Source organism: Carya illinoinensis, chromosome 11, assembly GCF_018687715.1.
Source record: "Carya illinoinensis cultivar Pawnee chromosome 11, C.illinoinensisPawnee_v1, whole genome shotgun sequence".
Classification (NCBI taxonomy): Eukaryota; Viridiplantae; Streptophyta; class Magnoliopsida; order Fagales; family Juglandaceae; genus Carya; species Carya illinoinensis.
The window spans coordinates 43,065,438-43,080,859 of record NC_056762.1 but is presented as its reverse complement, the minus strand read 5'-3'; the positions used below and the strand labels follow the sequence as shown (position 1 = coordinate 43,080,859).

Here is a 15,422-nt window from a genome sequence, read left to right as displayed (position 1 = left end):
GATCATCTCATCAAAAGGGAAGAAGAAGTAAATCTCATTAACGATTAGGAATATATAATACAATTCTGCTATAACTAAAAATGAAAAATGAAGTGGTGCATGCTATGCTAGCTTGCTTTTCATGCTAGCTTGCTTTTAATTAGCATGCAAGCAGAGTTAAGTATACTCAATACTGCCCTGGAAGAAACGTTGCGCAAGCAGGGGGCAAAATATTAACCAAAGCGAGTATGGATTCAATCAAAACCCAAAACCCTTCTCCACAAAGCAAAGCCGTACCAACTATTTGTGAATATGCATCAGCCGTAGCCCTGTTCTTCCTCCTCCACAGAAAAAGTATCAAGGACCCAATGCAGAAACTGATAGAAATGTAGCCTCCAACATGAAATGGTATTCCCATTGCTATCGGAATTGGAACATATTTCGACACCTTCTCCGGTAAAAGCTCTTTGATTATATTGATGACGATGGCTGCAATGAAGAAAGCGACGCAAAAATGCACCGCGTACATTGGCAAACCTTTATATCCTTGCAGACCGGCGATTGCACCTTCTCTAAAATATGGAGCCATAAGGACCGAAAAGGGTGATTTAGGACCACCGAAACCACGATAATGTGAGCGGTAGTATTTAAAGATGAGAGGACAGATAATGCAGCCAATCATATTCCCAAAGATTTTGCTCACGAATATAGACTTTGAGGAAGCTAGGGTTAAGTATCCAGTTTTCAGGTCTGACATGAGTTGAGAAGCAGGGCTGACAAAACTCATCATCACCCCACAAGCGACTAGAGCCACAAGAACACCGCCATGATTGACTCCAGCCCAAGCTCCAAAGACGAACATGGCCGCCCTTCCAAAATTTGCAGTAGGGTTCATGTCGGTCAGGCCGGCGACGTGTGCTCTGCTGAAAGCTACAGGACCGGCAATTGCGTACATGCACAAGACGTAGTACCATTTGACAGGAGGGAAGAGTATAGGAAGTGATATTGCAGCGACAGCCACAAGAGCAACAACGCCGACTATTGCTACCTTGTTTGGGATTAACTCGTTGAGGAAGTTTTGGTTCCTGATCCTAGTATCAGTACAGCAATTAGTACTAGCAATATCATTGCTCTCATGATCCGGGTCAGAGAATAGGGGCCCAGCATTAACGGGAATATGGCGATGAAGATGATCATGATGATTATCAGTACCGCTGCTGATCACAGCGGTAGTCCCTTTGTTCCTTGATTTGCAGATCCAATTAGTAACAATATGTTTGAAGGCGTGGAACGCGCTGTCACCGAGCATTATAGCCAAACCAAGGGTGAACTGCACGTACATATCATGCATGTTTAAGAAAGAAATTAAAAATATCTGAGAGAGAGAGAGAGAGAGTTGTATGCAGCACTCATGGTTAATATATAATTAATGACTCAAATATATATAGATATGTTTAATTAATTAGGAATATTAATGAACAAGACTTTACTCTGTAACCTCCAAAACCAATGTAGTCAAAGCGCGCGTTCGCGTTTGAATCGTACCAGATTCCCCTTTTACTTCGTAAAAATGGGAACAAGATTCCCCAAGAAAGAATTGATCCAACTAACACCGAAAAGCTTGTGCTGTATGGACACAACATGCCTACCCCAACATGTGCCGTGTAGAACTCGAAATAGAAGCTGATAATAATGTTGCCACAAGATCATCAAGAAGATCGAAATATTAGTGCATCAGTTCATTATAATTAGCCATATATATATATATATATATATATAACAAGGTTATTATAATGTTTGCAAATAAATTACCACATGAACTTTTAACGAAGGAAGTACGTACGGACGTACCTCTTATCTCGTGCTGCGAAACCAAATATGGGTAAGGTAGAAAACCCACAATTCCTCCCACCGGAAAACATCCACAGGAAACAACTCCAAAAGAAGCTAAAGGAGAAGAACTTGCCTAATGTTACTAGTCGTTCCCTGTATATAAGAAAGAGTTTAGATGGGAAGAGAGACAGATCGAGAGAAAGTGACGGCAATGGTACCTGGCGAACTTGCTTGTAAGAGGAGAGTGGATGGTGTTCAGAAGGTGACCAATTGAAAGCCCAGAAGGGTACCCCAATTTGAGTTTTAAGAGCATATACTGAAGACCAAGATCAGTAGAGTTCAAAATAAGAAAAAGGAAGGGGAGATACATTAGGGGGAGAGAGAGAGAGAGAGAACAGGTAATTTGTATAGATATAATAATGTACGTACGTACCTTTTGAAGAGGGATCATAAAGAAGAAGCCGGAGAAATTTGCAACAAATAAGTATGCAATCATCCAGGCAGTGCCTGGGTCCTTAATGTTCTGCGGGTCATTACCTACTGTATATCTTGCTGCTACAGTACTGCTCATGGAAAATAGGTAATTTCCTAACCCGCCTGCAATATCCATGCATGCATATATGATCCGTTAAAATTATAAATTAAGAAAAAACCAATATTCAAACTCAAATCGTAAGAATATTGATCCAACTAGCGAGCAATATTGCATAAATATATACTCTCTAACTAGTAGTACTGAAAACAAAAGAGAAGAAAACAACGTCAAATTTTGTGAAAAAACATATAAATTTGAACAGGGCGTACCGCTGAAACAAACGCCGGTGATTCCAACCACACAAGATTGAATTATAGCGTTCTCTTGCCTCGTAAAAGGCTGTCCTACGATCCCACTTGTTTCAAGGATCATGAGCCATGCTTTGATGCTGGAGTATCCAACCACCGAGGTATATATAGTCACAGGGCTAAGAACTCCTGTAGACAAACTTTGCTTAATCGCCAGCATAGCAAAGAAAGTACCCAACCCTACGCTCACGATCAAAGATCTCAAAGTTATCTGATTAGTCCATGTCGGAACCTCCTTGATCTTGAATGCAACTTCTACCATCGACATTGAGGAGCCTTCAGTAGAACCGTTTCCACGGCTACCATCTTTTGCCAACCTTTCGTATTGCGGAGGGAGGTTGTCCCTTGTACCATTGTAGTCGGAATACTGCTGCTCGTGCTCTTCAGACGTCGTGGGCTGCATTGAGCGGTGCTGCTGGGATTTTGCTTGTGTGCTTGAATTTGTTTCTATGATTTCCATATGATATTCAGGCCAGTTGTGGTACGAAGGGATGCTGCGTACAGCATCCTTTTTATCATGGGCGGTTTAGTTGGTTTTAGGGGAATGAGATTTTGGAGAGTTTCTGTTACAAAGATTTTACTAATTTTGTATGCTGGGTCTTGGAGAGAAGTTCTTCAAAAAGTATTATCGCACAACAATTAAGAGAAGAACCGTTTATACACCACACTAAATAACCGAAGACACCTCAATCTTACCAAAAGTAGACATCTCTCTGTCCCTCTGCATTGGATAATATTATCGATCTTCACATGCATGCATGCAGGTATATATCTCATATTTGACCGCTAAAATGATGCAGACACGAGTACCATTTATATATATTAATGTCTCGATCGTTTGAGGTAGGGCTTCTGGATGGTCCGAATCGTCCGGAAAAACCCAACTGGACAATTGCAAACTGATGTGAACTGATTTTTCAGACGGCTTTGTTACTCAAAAATAAACATGAAATCGATGCCGGATCAATTGTTTCGTTTGACCAGCAAAAAGCATATATTAGTCAATGGCGTTGAATTCATTATTTAAATTATGGACCCACATAATTAACTGTCATATTCTATTGCTCTATGTAAGGCACACAAGCACGCCAATTGAACCCGATAACTACTTAAAATACAGCTCAAAGAGCTTCTTCAGAGTATCAAATACACTAGTAAATGGATTTAGTTCGATGGCAGCCTTCAATTCAGGGAATTGGTTGGTGAGAGCCTGTTGCATTCCAGACATGGACATCATTGCAGCTAACCGACTGTTTGGTATTACCTCACAGTCTTGTGGGGTGTCCTTGATCTTGCTCGGATCATACCCAAAGTTCGCCAAGTAAGTTTTGTACTTCTCTATGAATTCAGGTCCAGGGTCGGGTTTCCTTGAGTAGATCTGTAAATATTGACGCCAAATTAAGAATATACTTCAAATCTATAAATCTTTAAAAACCTCGGGACAACAAAATATCACTTGATCAAATGACATGATAGCCAGTTGGTAATTACCTGAATAAAACTTCTGTCTTTTGCTCCCGAAACAAGAGAAAAATTGTCGTAATCAGAAGCAATCACATCATAAGGCTCCTTGGGTATAAATGGTAACGTTGGAAAACGAAGATAACATTTCTCTTTTATCATCTCCTGCTTCTCTAGTTGACTCTCATTTTTATCCAAATCTTCCTCTGAAAGACATTGAACATTTCCTCTAATGCCGGTAATATATCCATTGGGCCCTCCATGAAAACAAAATGTATCGACTTGGATAGAGGATGTCTCCATATCATATGTATATACACCCTGCAATTTGATTTATAAGCACATTTAGAAGCCAGAAATTTGCGGGCAAGCAAGTATTGAGTGAAAGACCCAATATAAAATGATCTGTTATAAGACATTAATAAAAGAACCCAACATATCTTAGAGACAAGAAATGCAGATACAGGTTCTGGATAGAGCTATTTGCTTACACCATCCACAATAAATAAAATTGTGCATGACAATGAGCCATAAAACGGATTGTCTATGTAAACCGGTCTCCCAATAGATAAATGTCTTCACTGCAAGCCACTATCATACATCATACTTCCCCTTACCTGAGTACAGTGACAGTCTTCTTGCCCTTGTCCCGCAAATCCACCTTTGCGTGAAGCAACTTCAAACCATCTTCCCGAATATCTAGTGGGGTCAAAATCCTTGGCTGTCATACCTCTCATCATCATTAGTTTCCCGCCTCTTTTATCAGAACCTTCATCAAGTGGAAGAGTTGGTGTGCCATCCAGGACACTAGCAAGCTGGCATATGTTGGATTGATGAGATAGATCCGCTGCAACAACCTGCCCACAAAATAGATGGCTGATTTAGAAACAGCTCATGCCCATCATATGGAGGTATATGCCTAGTTTTTGGCCATAATTTATTTATAGTCCTCGACTCCTCTGGCTCCTAGAAATTCACTAGCACATCTAGTCTTAGGTGTAGGTGTAGTTTAGAGAGTGAGATGAGATGAGATAATTGAAAGTTGAATAAAATATTATTAGAATATTATTTGTTAAAGAAAAATTTAGTTGCAAGCACAACTACGCACTAATATGTGCATCAGTCTAATGTGATTGGTCAAAAAGTAGATTTTATTGAAAATAGTGCTAATTTAAATTTTGAATATGAAAGAATCAATATTAGTACGCAACTTTACTTGTATGTAGCAAAATTTATTTTTTAATATTATTATTGTTTAGGGATTTGAAAAAATTGAATTGTTTATTATATTTTGTACGGAAATTTGAAAAAATTGTAATGATGAGATGGGATGAAACCGTTTTTGTATCCAAATTAAGCCTAATCACAAGATCCTGAACGGTTTATAAGAAAAAAATGAAGAAAATATCACTGCAAAAAGGGTTCTGTAAAGGGAGACTCCCTATCCTTCAACTAGATCTTAAACGAAACATAAACTCAGAGTATATCCTTGTTTTATAGGTATACAATCAGAGTACATCCTTTAAACAAGTTTCTAACCGTATGGGATGGGAAAGGATAGGAAGAGAATGTTACCCGAAGGAGTTTTGGCCTATAATATTGTAATTATAAGGTTCCCTTTATAATCATTGGTCTACAATGCAACTTACAACATGCCAAGTAGTGATGAAAATGTTATGTTTCTTTTAAAGTTGGGCACTTTACACCATATCTCAAATTATTCAATGCCAGCACCTGCAGCAGCACGAATGCTAACCTGGTGTGTCCGAGAGAAAAAGATTATCGAAGCAGCAATCCCGGATAATACATGTTTGGTCACAAGCTTACTGGCTATAGTGTGCTCAGAAGAGCACTTGAGCATTACTTTTCCTCCCATTCCCCTGTATGGGCTGCAAACAGATTGTTACCCTATACATTTCTTGAAAGAGCCATAAAAATTAAAAAACAAAACAAAAACACAAGTTTACATGCTAAAACAGCATATAATTGAGAGAGGGTCTCAAGTATATACATTAATTGTTCATCAATCGACGATCGGAAAGGAAAGAGACAAAATGAAATTTACTAGAACAGACTTTTCAAAATGAAATTTACCCATTGCACATGCACCATTCTCAACCAATAAGAGCGTAGAAATTATAATTCATTTACTTATTTCGATTTTTCTAGGTTCTCTTATTTCTGAGTTTCCTCATATCAAATGTTACAATGTCTCCACCATTAGAATATAACATGAACTAGCAGATCGAGCCTCAGACTCTAACGACCAATCCAATCCAAGCTTCCCATTGATTCCCGATGCTTCCGCAGCGACCAAGGGAGCATTAAAGAAACTCTAGAAAACCCGATACTTCAAATAGTTAAAAGATGAAAACAATACTAGAGATAAGAGAAAGATTTCAGCAAAGGATCAGTTTTGTTCCTAATTGCAAGCAGAAAACGGAATGGGACCCCGACGATAGTTTTATGTCAAAAATAGGGAAAAACCTGGGATTTGGAGGAGACGAGGAACAACATTGAAGGAGCACTGGTGATGTTTGAAGAACCTGTACCATTTTCCTTTTCAAAGCTTCAGTTTTTTTTTTTGGTACCTTTTTGTTTTGTTTTCAGGTTAGTTCCGTTCTTCAGAGTCACCCACCATCTCTCTCCCTCTCTCTCTCTGTACTCTAGTCTCTTTCTCCTCCAAAAAATCTTCTCGAAACGTCTCATCTGGTGGTGTCTGGTGCGGACGCCTTCTTAACTGATTATTTTAATTTCCCTTTTTTTTTTTGGCTTTTAATATTAATTATCAGCATAAAGGCCAATAAAAGAAGGTTATGGGTTCTTTGTATTTTTATTCTTATAGTATTCTGATATTTGCATAGAAATTAAAAAAAAAAAATTAAGAAAAGCTATTTCAGTGTTAATATTATTGGTGAGACACCAATTCCAAGCATAGCATCTCGTATCAATTATTTTGAAGAAAGCCTTTTTGGAGTAGAAAAAAAAAAAAAAAAGACCATGCAATCTCTACTTTACATGAAGAATGTAATATATATATATATATATATATATATATATAAATCATTTTGTTCTTATTTCTCACACATTTTAGGGTCATTATTAGAACCAAACCCATGAATCACAACAAGTATTTATATATAGTTTATTTATATTTTAAAGTAAAATATTTTTAAAAAATTTTAAATGAGCTATGACAAACTCTTCTATTTTTTTAATTATTAATAATAATATTATTATTATTTTACTTGAATAGAAAGGGTGTAAATAGAGACAATCGAGCGAAGGAACAGGACAAGCCATAACTTTAACCTCCAAAAAAAATAAAAAAATAAAAATTGAAGAAGAAAGAAAGGAGAGAGAAAAAAATCTATCCTAAACAAACCATTCAACTCATGTGGGTCCAAATTTGATTTTGAGACAACAAAATATTCTTACTATATTTTATTATTATTTATTATTTTATTATTATTATTTATTATTATTTAATATTTTATTATTATTTTTTTATCTATTTTTTTTTTTATTATTCATAACACTTCTCACTGTCCAAACCCCAACCTAAGCAACCCTCGAGAAGACAGCATTCAGATTTCATTGGCTGGTTTTCCTCCACTTTGATGCTAAATAAATTGGAGAAATACTATTCACACAAAAGTTTTCTATTGAGAATTTCCGTCAAATTGTGTTTTTATTTTTTTATTTTACTTAATGATTAAGAAAATATTTTATAATAATTTTAAAATTTTATTATTTTTTAAAAAATATTTAAAATGATAAAAAAAAATATGTAAATAAAATAGATAAAAAAAATTAAAAGATGATTTACCCTATTCGATACCGATTTTCGGTAAGTGTAGGCTGTGGCAGCGCTCAATAAATTATATGGTATCTAAGAATATAATGAAGATTTTCCCATTTTACAGGTTAATAAAGTCAAAGAATTAGTTATATGAAAAATAATTCATGAGATTATTATGAAAAAATTCCAATTCAAAGGTTAGTAACTAGAGGAGACTATCCTTCGCATTTCCACCAATGAGCAAACTGAAAAATGGAGCTCCGCTGTCCTCACCATTGGTTTCATTTTCCTTAACGCCGAGTACTCGAGGATTTTTCTCATCTTTTGTTAACGCTGGAGGATCTTTCAAGGAGACGAATGCTGCTTTTCTGGATCCAGACTTGAGTATTTAAGTATTTGAACTTGGAGAGGGCTTTGAGGCTGTAAGCAAACTAACTTCCTGCAGGAGTTTCTTGTTAGGTGTAGATGTTGTGTCCGAACCATCTCTTCCCTACAATCTTCAACTTCCTTCCCATTGTCACTCTTCATGGGTGGGCTTGCCAGTGAATCAATCTTGTCCCCCCTTGAAGTAAGATGGACATTTTTCACCCATTTGGTCTGAATCCACCCTCTCGTGAACAAGTTCATCATCTACAAAAGAGACGTTCAGGACTTGCTAGAAAGTAATAGCATCAAGACACCATAACAATGGTAGAGAGTTTACATGCATCATAATGTAGTCCATCATGTACATAGTAATGTAGTTTAATGAATCATAAATTCTGGGTTCATGGAATTCCTTCAACTCTTGTTTCATCTGATCCTGATAATGCTTACCTCCGATAAAAGACTCAATAGTTTGATACTTTACAGTTGATGTTCCTATTGATGCATCTTCTTTAAGATCCCCAATTTGGGCTTCCAGTATTGCTCTTATACGTCCTCTCAAGTGATACAAACTTATCCAATTTCCATACACACTCTAAGGTAACAACTTCATCATTGTTTGAATAAAACTCCCTGGAGACCTGCATGGGTCATGGCAAGACAAGAAAAAGTAATTAAAAATTAAAAAACAAAAAGCAAAAAGGCATCTAAAGGAGATATTGACCAGAAGAGTTCGTAGGACCTAAACAGGTGCATACCAACCTCAATTCCTTCCTGGCTTATCTTTACAGATTGCTTCTTCTGGGAGAGAGAAGAAACTATGTTGAATACTGAGACAACATCAAGTAATATCTGTACAAGTAACACAAACAGAAGTTTAATTGGAAGACACAGCCTAGTTCCATGATTACAGCAGGCAGCTCCACTGACAAAAGGTTCGGTCCAATCCGGGTGCCCATTTAGGTTAGGTGCCAAATAAATAAATGTAAGAACTTAAGCCTCCACAATGCCAATCCACTAATTTAGGATTTTATATACCAAATGCCTAGAATCACATATTCCTAAAGGACTGTCACTAGGAGACTGCTAGCTTTTCTACAAATGGCTAACGTCAATGCTCGAAGTAATAATTTTCTTTCTCAGTTGGGCAGGTGAGATTGTTGCCTGAAACTAAAGCTAGTTCATCTGATTTCCGTTTCTAAATATGCTGCTGGGAAATAACCTTTATAACCGTGTCATCCATCCAAATTTCATCCTCTGGGAATGTGGTTATTCAAGACAGGACAATTACATAGAGCAACTGGATCAATGAGGTGATATGCCTAAAATAAACTTAATTTACAGAAACGTACTTGCTGAACCAAAACTCGAAGGCGTGCAAGCAAAGCCAACATTGTCAGAGAAAATCCCGTGAAAAAAGATCGAGCAAGCAAGATAGATATCTCACTGAAAAATAGTCAAGGTTGAGAATGATACTCTTTTTGCTCCTCTGAACCAAAAAAACCACATGAAGTAAGCTTGAAAAATCTATTATTGCATCATCTGGCAGATAAACTGTTTCTAGGGTTCAAAGCCACAGATTAAACATACATAACAACAGCACAAGAAAAGATGCTAAGTTTTAAGAAATGTAAATATTTCTCTTTCATGATAATTATAAGAAAGGGAAATTGTGTGTTAGTGTAGATGCTTGATAACAGAAAACCAGCAGTCATAGGAGTTGAAGTACATCCAAAAGCTCTAAAGTGTATAAAAAAGGAAAACTTTCAAAAAAGAATATTGCAACTCATATACAATATTGAAAAGTAACCATTTAAACAATAAACAGAGGATACGTAGCTGCCATCAACATTGGCTCAACAGTCTGCAAGAGAAACAAGGCACATATCATTACATCAAGTTCGAGTAAATCCATGCAAATTGATATCATATCACCAATGTCATATGGTTAATGGGAACATGAAGTCCAGGAGAAGCATTATTCAACAAGGTTGACTCCCGATATTTGGAAAGCCATGGAGCCAAAGCTTAGTTGATTTTGTTACTGTTTGGCACATTAAAATGGTTATGTTCCCTATCAAAACTCCTATCAGAGACCATAATTAAGTTGACAAGGCATAAATCATGAAATGTACTTTCACCACTCCATAATGTATTGTAAAATGCCTATCTTAAATGTCTATTGAGTGCACTTCATAGAAAAGTTGCTTAACCATTAAAATGCACAAGCTGATAAAGATCACATGGTTCAAAAGAATGAAAATATTTAGATCTTTAGAAACAAAACCCAATAATTAGTTGGGTACTAGTACAAATGAAGAAAAAACATATGGCTGAAATCTCTATTTCGGTAGCATAAATATGAGAGCAAGAGAGAGTGAGTGACTGGGTGATGTCCATGTTGTTTCGAAACAACCTTGCTATAGAAAAGGCAGTTGTGAAAATGAGTTTGGTAAACACTAAGGCGGGAGAGGAAGATAGAAAGTATAAGTGAAAAGCATGACCATACCAGCAAGAGTAGTCGTGCAGCTCCCAGAAGTCGTTCCATAATATTATGTTTTCCACCATCACATTTTCTCCTCTTTAAACTGGGGCAATATGAATCAATAAGTAGAAACAAACCGGCAAGCGTAAACATTTTCAATGCAAGTTACATATCTCATATTTAAAGATGAAGTCATCTCAAAAATACTTGGGGGAATGGGGTCATGCACAACATATCCAGATAGGGAGACTCAAAGCTCATTTTTTTATTCCCCAAAACTGACTTTAAGATGCCATTATAAACTGAAAAGGAAAGCAGAGAAAGGTATTTTGATCCATTTACAAGACTATCAGATTGGGTATTGTGCTCTGTTCCTGTTTATATAATAGCACGGAACAGGAGGTAGATAGTGGGCCAAGGAATAGCAAAACAACAACGGAAATGAGGCTTTATTGTTTAGAAGAAGCATTAAAAAACAAAGGTTTAGCAGAAAGCCCACTACATTGGGTCTCGCCTATAGTTTTTTGATAGCCATCCCAATTCTAAGGTGAATACAGTCATATACAGTTACATATGCACGCATTGTGCTCCACAAGAAAAAATACTAAATCAAAGTATTTGCAAGTTCTTGATACTCAAGTCAAATAGCAACAATCACATTTCCAAACCTGCTTCTTAGCATGCATAGAGAGGTTTCATTCGAGTAATAAGAAATAATCCTAGAGCAGATTCTACAGTAGGTATTAGGATTTCTAAGTTAAATTCAAGTATACAGTATAACAAGTACCATAACATAATTTATCATATTGTTGTAAAAGAAGAAGAAGAAAAACTGTGACTCGGGCATTCTATATTTGTTATGGTAAGCTCACTTCACATAAGGATACAAGTACATGAACATTCGTATTGTACAATGCATCTATTAATTATTATGTCCAGCATAAGACAAAAGAAATTTTACCTTTCTAAAAGGTGCACCTTTTGTTTAGGTCTCTTTCCAGTGATAACCAAAAAGCAAGAATCTACTAACTCCTCCAATTTAGCCGATTGCAGCAGCCTTAAACCCCTCCTCACCTAACATCACAAAAAAGTATGGAAAAGTGCACAAACCAATACGAATTTCATAGCATGTAGATCCCAGTGCTCCATTTGGATGCTAAGTTAAAAAAATAAAAATAAATAAATAAATAAATAAAATAAAAAATAAAAATAATCACTATATGCTATCCAACAAAATCCCACCAGTGAACTCCGCGAATTTACAGCTAGTTGACAAACTTGAAGCTAGATTGTTGTATATTTAGCACATCCTAGTAACAAGTTTCGTCTCTTTTATACCTTTTCATCAGCAGAAACCGAAAAACGGTATGCTTCTTCAAAGGACAAGAAAGAATAAGAACCTTCAAAATATGCTGGAAATACGAGCAACGCCGATGCTGGTTCTTGTTCTTGTACACTATTCTTTCAAGAATGCCGCACTCTGTTTGGAGCTGACCAAGCATGGATGTTAACCTCACCTCGAGAGTATCAATTTCTGAACCCATGGAGTCTCCTGTACATATTCGTTCTTAACACACGTATATGACTCGGCATTGTGATACAACCCGAAACAAAAAAGTAGAGAAAAAAATCACAAATGTAAACAAAAACTTGAGCTAGAGTTGAGAACAAATAAATAACATGGCAAACAGTTCTATTTGTCATCTAAACGAGCAGTCAGCGTGCAAAGATACTAATACACGAGAGCCCAAAATATAAAAAGGCGAATTTGTTGAAGCGTTTAATTACCTGGGTATTTTACTATCACTCAATGACGAAGAGAACAGTTCAAGCGCTTCTTAAGCTATCGGCGGGAATCAAAGAACCGATGTCCTGTACGGCGAGTGTACGCTGCACCCTGCGCATAAGGCCTGGCGGATGCCAACTCTTGCGTACAAATAAACGACTGTGGGCTCGTATTTGTACTCCTCTGGAAATAGCAGGAATCTTTCGGCAAAGGGATACATATAGAAACGTTTTGGGCCTCATGGTCGTTTTTCCTGGGCCTCGTGGGTCCTATACCCATAACGGATTTAGCCTTTTCTTTTAATAGTTAACAGATTCTTTTTATTTATTTAAAAGCTCGTTAATTGATTCATTAAACACATTTTTTAATGTAGAAGTTTGTAGATTATCATAAAATTATGGAAATCTTGATCATTTTAATCGAAAAACAAATGAGCTCAATATCATAATTTCGAAAATAAAATTCTTATCTATTTAATTTTTTAAAATCCTTATCCTTGAAAAATGTTTTGACACAATAGAGTTTAATAAAAGTAAATTCACATATTAACATGACTTCGTCTTTTTTCACAATACATCTCATCTTATCTAATCATTACAATTTTTTCAAATTTCTATACAAAATAAAATAAAAAATTCAACATTTTTAAATCTTAAAATAATAATAATATTTAAAAAATATATTCTAACAATATTTTATTTTATTTTTAATTTTTTTCTTAACTCATATCTTTTACAAAAACAAACAAAACGTGAAACTACTCAATCTTATAAAATATTTTTTTAAGCATAATATTATTATTTTTCTATTTTAAAGTTAGGAAAGATTAATCAGAATTTTATTACATATAAATAAAATTATATATTAATTTACTTATTAATATTATTTTATTTATATTTAAAATTTAAATTAATATTATTTTTAATAAAATTTATTTTTTAATTAATTATATTAAATTAATATATATATTAATACATAATTATACTTATAACTTCAATAAATATGTTGTTTAACGCCAAAAGCAAAATCCAACTTGGATACATACAAAAGCTACGAGGTCGTAGGAGCATCCAACTACTTAATTAATTCCTCCTCCTATTTTCTCCGGTGGTTACTTTCCCAATACAATAAAAGCACAAACATTAAAGCACAAACATTAAAGGCCAATTTGACTTTATTTCAAGATTTTTGGGCCATACAGACTTGACGTTCGGTTGGCGTACTTAGTACGTACCAAATATATATATAAAAGAATGACTATAAACATAAATAAATTATATAAAATAAAATTATAAATTTATATAATTATATAAAAATAATTTTATATTCTGACATATCACGTTAAAACACATCAGATTATTTTTATATAAGAATTGAAATAGGTGGACCCATCATTTGAATTAAATTTCAATTAATGATTACCTTTTTCGAGTCTCCTTTGACGTGTCAACAAATCTCATTAACGAAATCAATGTGGCACCCAATATTTATTTGACAATATTGTTAAATCTGTCTACAACGATCGTGTTCGAATCTATGCATTAAAATATTATTCTCCTAATTTATAATTCATGGATAGACGTGGTCTATATGTAATTACATCCCAATACAATTCTCGCCCCACTTGTGTTGTCCTCTCAATGATTGAAATGGATTCCCAACTATTCTTTAAATTATAAAACAAAGATTAAAGTAAACATACGAAGAAATTCAACCTAATTAAATTCACAAATTCAAAAAATTTAAATTATATATTAAATTTATTTTATAATCTAACATATTATATTAAATTATATCAGTTTGTGAAATTTTGGTGTGATTAAAACATTTTTTTTTACAATTTTAAGATGTGCAAGATTACGCACTTTTAAAAAAAAATAGATAAACTTATGATCCACATGAAAAAATATATAATGGTGAACTCTATTTATTTTTTAAAATAAATGTGTGGGACTTGCATATCTTATAACTATATATATATTCTTATTCATTAATTAAATATGATTAAAGTTGTATTAAGATGTTTTAATTTTGATAGGTTGAAGGAGTCTTATTTATATAATATCCTTAAGCGAAACGTTTTAATCACAAAATAATTTTATAAAAGTAAATTTATATAAATTTACGTAATTTATTATAAAATTATTTTAATCTTTTATGATTGTAATATTTATTTATTATTTAAAGTGGACTAAAAAATGTGAACAATGATGATTATTGAGATGTTGATAAGATCAATAAGCAGCATTGAACTCAGTTGTCACACCAACCCAAGTTACCCAACTCAGAAGCATTACCTACACGTACAGCAAACAAAATAGCTACTGTATGATAATCAGTTAGTGCGTTTCAGTCCAGGTGTCCCCAATATTGGACCTCCCTTGGGTCCTACCCCCACCAAATATAGAAACACCTAACGAATAACGATCACGCCAGGGCAAACTTTTCAATTCAAGTAAGATAAATAAATAATAATCAAGGAGCAATAAAACGCCAACGTATTGTTGCAAGAGATATTTATTTATTGGGACGCCTAAACTGAAAATATCAATATTTTTTTTTCAATAAAAATCATATTAAAATATATCAGTTTATAAATTTATTTTAATAAAATAAATTATAATTATAAAAATAAATTTATAAATTAACGTAAATTTATATAATCTATTAAATTTAGACTATAGGCATGTTTGGAATTACGATAAGAATTTTAAAAAATATTTAAATATTTTAAAAAGTTTTTTAATGAAAAAATTAGATCATTTAGATATTACATATTAAAATACTTTTAATCTCCAATAAGATAAAAAGTACATTTGAGAAAAAACATAATTTTAATATTTTTTCTCAAATGTGCTTTTCTGAAT

The 15,422-nt window shown here is 34.3% G+C and overlaps 3 protein-coding genes across 5 annotated transcripts; all 3 read right to left on the bottom strand.

Annotated features, from left to right (window-relative positions):
• Positions 1-47: 47 nt before the first annotated feature.
• Positions 48-2,151, bottom strand: LOC122282897 (probable metal-nicotianamine transporter YSL14). Its single transcript, XM_043094959.1, has 2 exons — positions 1,831-2,151; positions 48-1,662 (listed from the first exon to the last, which is right to left on the bottom strand). Exon 2 carries the CDS (start codon positions 1,328-1,330, stop codon positions 167-169), a length of 1,164 nt encoding a protein of 387 aa, XP_042950893.1. The 5' UTR covers positions 1,331-1,662; positions 1,831-2,151; the 3' UTR covers positions 48-166.
• Positions 2,152-3,650: 1,499 nt separating this feature from the next.
• On the bottom strand, positions 3,651-6,834 carry LOC122282847 (chloroplastic lipocalin). Of its 2 annotated transcripts, none has more exons than XM_043094895.1 (5): positions 6,604-6,834; positions 5,873-5,996; positions 4,734-4,973; positions 4,147-4,437; positions 3,651-4,033 (listed from the first exon to the last, which is right to left on the bottom strand). In XM_043094895.1, exons 1-5 carry the CDS (start codon positions 6,669-6,671, stop codon positions 3,761-3,763), a joined length of 996 nt encoding a protein of 331 aa, XP_042950829.1. In that variant the 5' UTR covers positions 6,672-6,834; the 3' UTR covers positions 3,651-3,760. The 2 variants fall into 2 exon arrangements, with proteins under 2 accessions (XP_042950829.1, XP_042950828.1); XM_043094894.1 differs by having other exon boundaries at positions 5,873-6,005; positions 6,604-6,833.
• Positions 6,835-7,971: 1,137 nt separating this feature from the next.
• LOC122280644 lies at positions 7,972-12,727 on the bottom strand. 2 transcript variants are annotated; one of them, XM_043091623.1, is made up of 9 exons: positions 12,558-12,727; positions 12,170-12,336; positions 11,731-11,843; positions 10,794-10,872; positions 10,120-10,148; positions 9,637-9,730; positions 9,047-9,136; positions 8,735-8,925; positions 7,972-8,548 (listed from the first exon to the last, which is right to left on the bottom strand). In XM_043091623.1, the coding sequence occupies exons 2-8, from the start codon at positions 12,311-12,313 to the stop codon at positions 8,797-8,799; spliced, it is 678 nt and encodes a 225-aa protein (XP_042947557.1). In that variant the 5' UTR covers positions 12,314-12,336; positions 12,558-12,727; the 3' UTR covers positions 7,972-8,548; positions 8,735-8,796. The 2 variants fall into 2 exon arrangements, with proteins under 2 accessions (XP_042947557.1, XP_042947556.1); XM_043091622.1 differs by having other exon boundaries at positions 12,170-12,321.
• Between the last annotated feature and the right edge of the window lie 2,695 nt (positions 12,728-15,422).

Bases quoted from the DNA above. Each gene is read 5' to 3' on its own strand.
- LOC122282897 (XM_043094959.1), bottom strand. From the start codon at position 1,330: ATGCATGATATGTACGTGCAGTTCACCCTTGGTTTGGCTATAATGCTC.
- LOC122282847 (XM_043094894.1), bottom strand. From the start codon at position 6,671: ATGGTACAGGTTCTTCAAACATCACCAGTGCTCCTTCAATGTTGTTCC. The intron at 6,006-6,603 runs GTTTTTCCCTAT...ATCTGTTTGCAG, and splicing joins TCGTCTCCTCCAAATCCCAG to CCCATACAGGGGAATGGGAG. The intron at 4,974-5,872 runs GTTAGCATTCGT...TTTTGTGGGCAG, and splicing joins TTTTCTCTCGGACACACCAG to GTTGTTGCAGCGGATCTATC.
- LOC122280644 (XM_043091623.1), bottom strand. From the start codon at position 12,313: ATGGGTTCAGAAATTGATACTCTCGAGGTGAGGTTAACATCCATGCTT. The intron at 10,873-11,730 runs GTAAAATTTCTT...ATATTGCCCCAG, and splicing joins AAGGTGCACCTTTTAGAAAG to TTTAAAGAGGAGAAAATGTG. The intron at 10,149-10,793 runs GTATGGTCATGC...TTTCTCTTGCAG, and splicing joins CTGCACGACTACTCTTGCTG to ACTGTTGAGCCAATGTTGAT.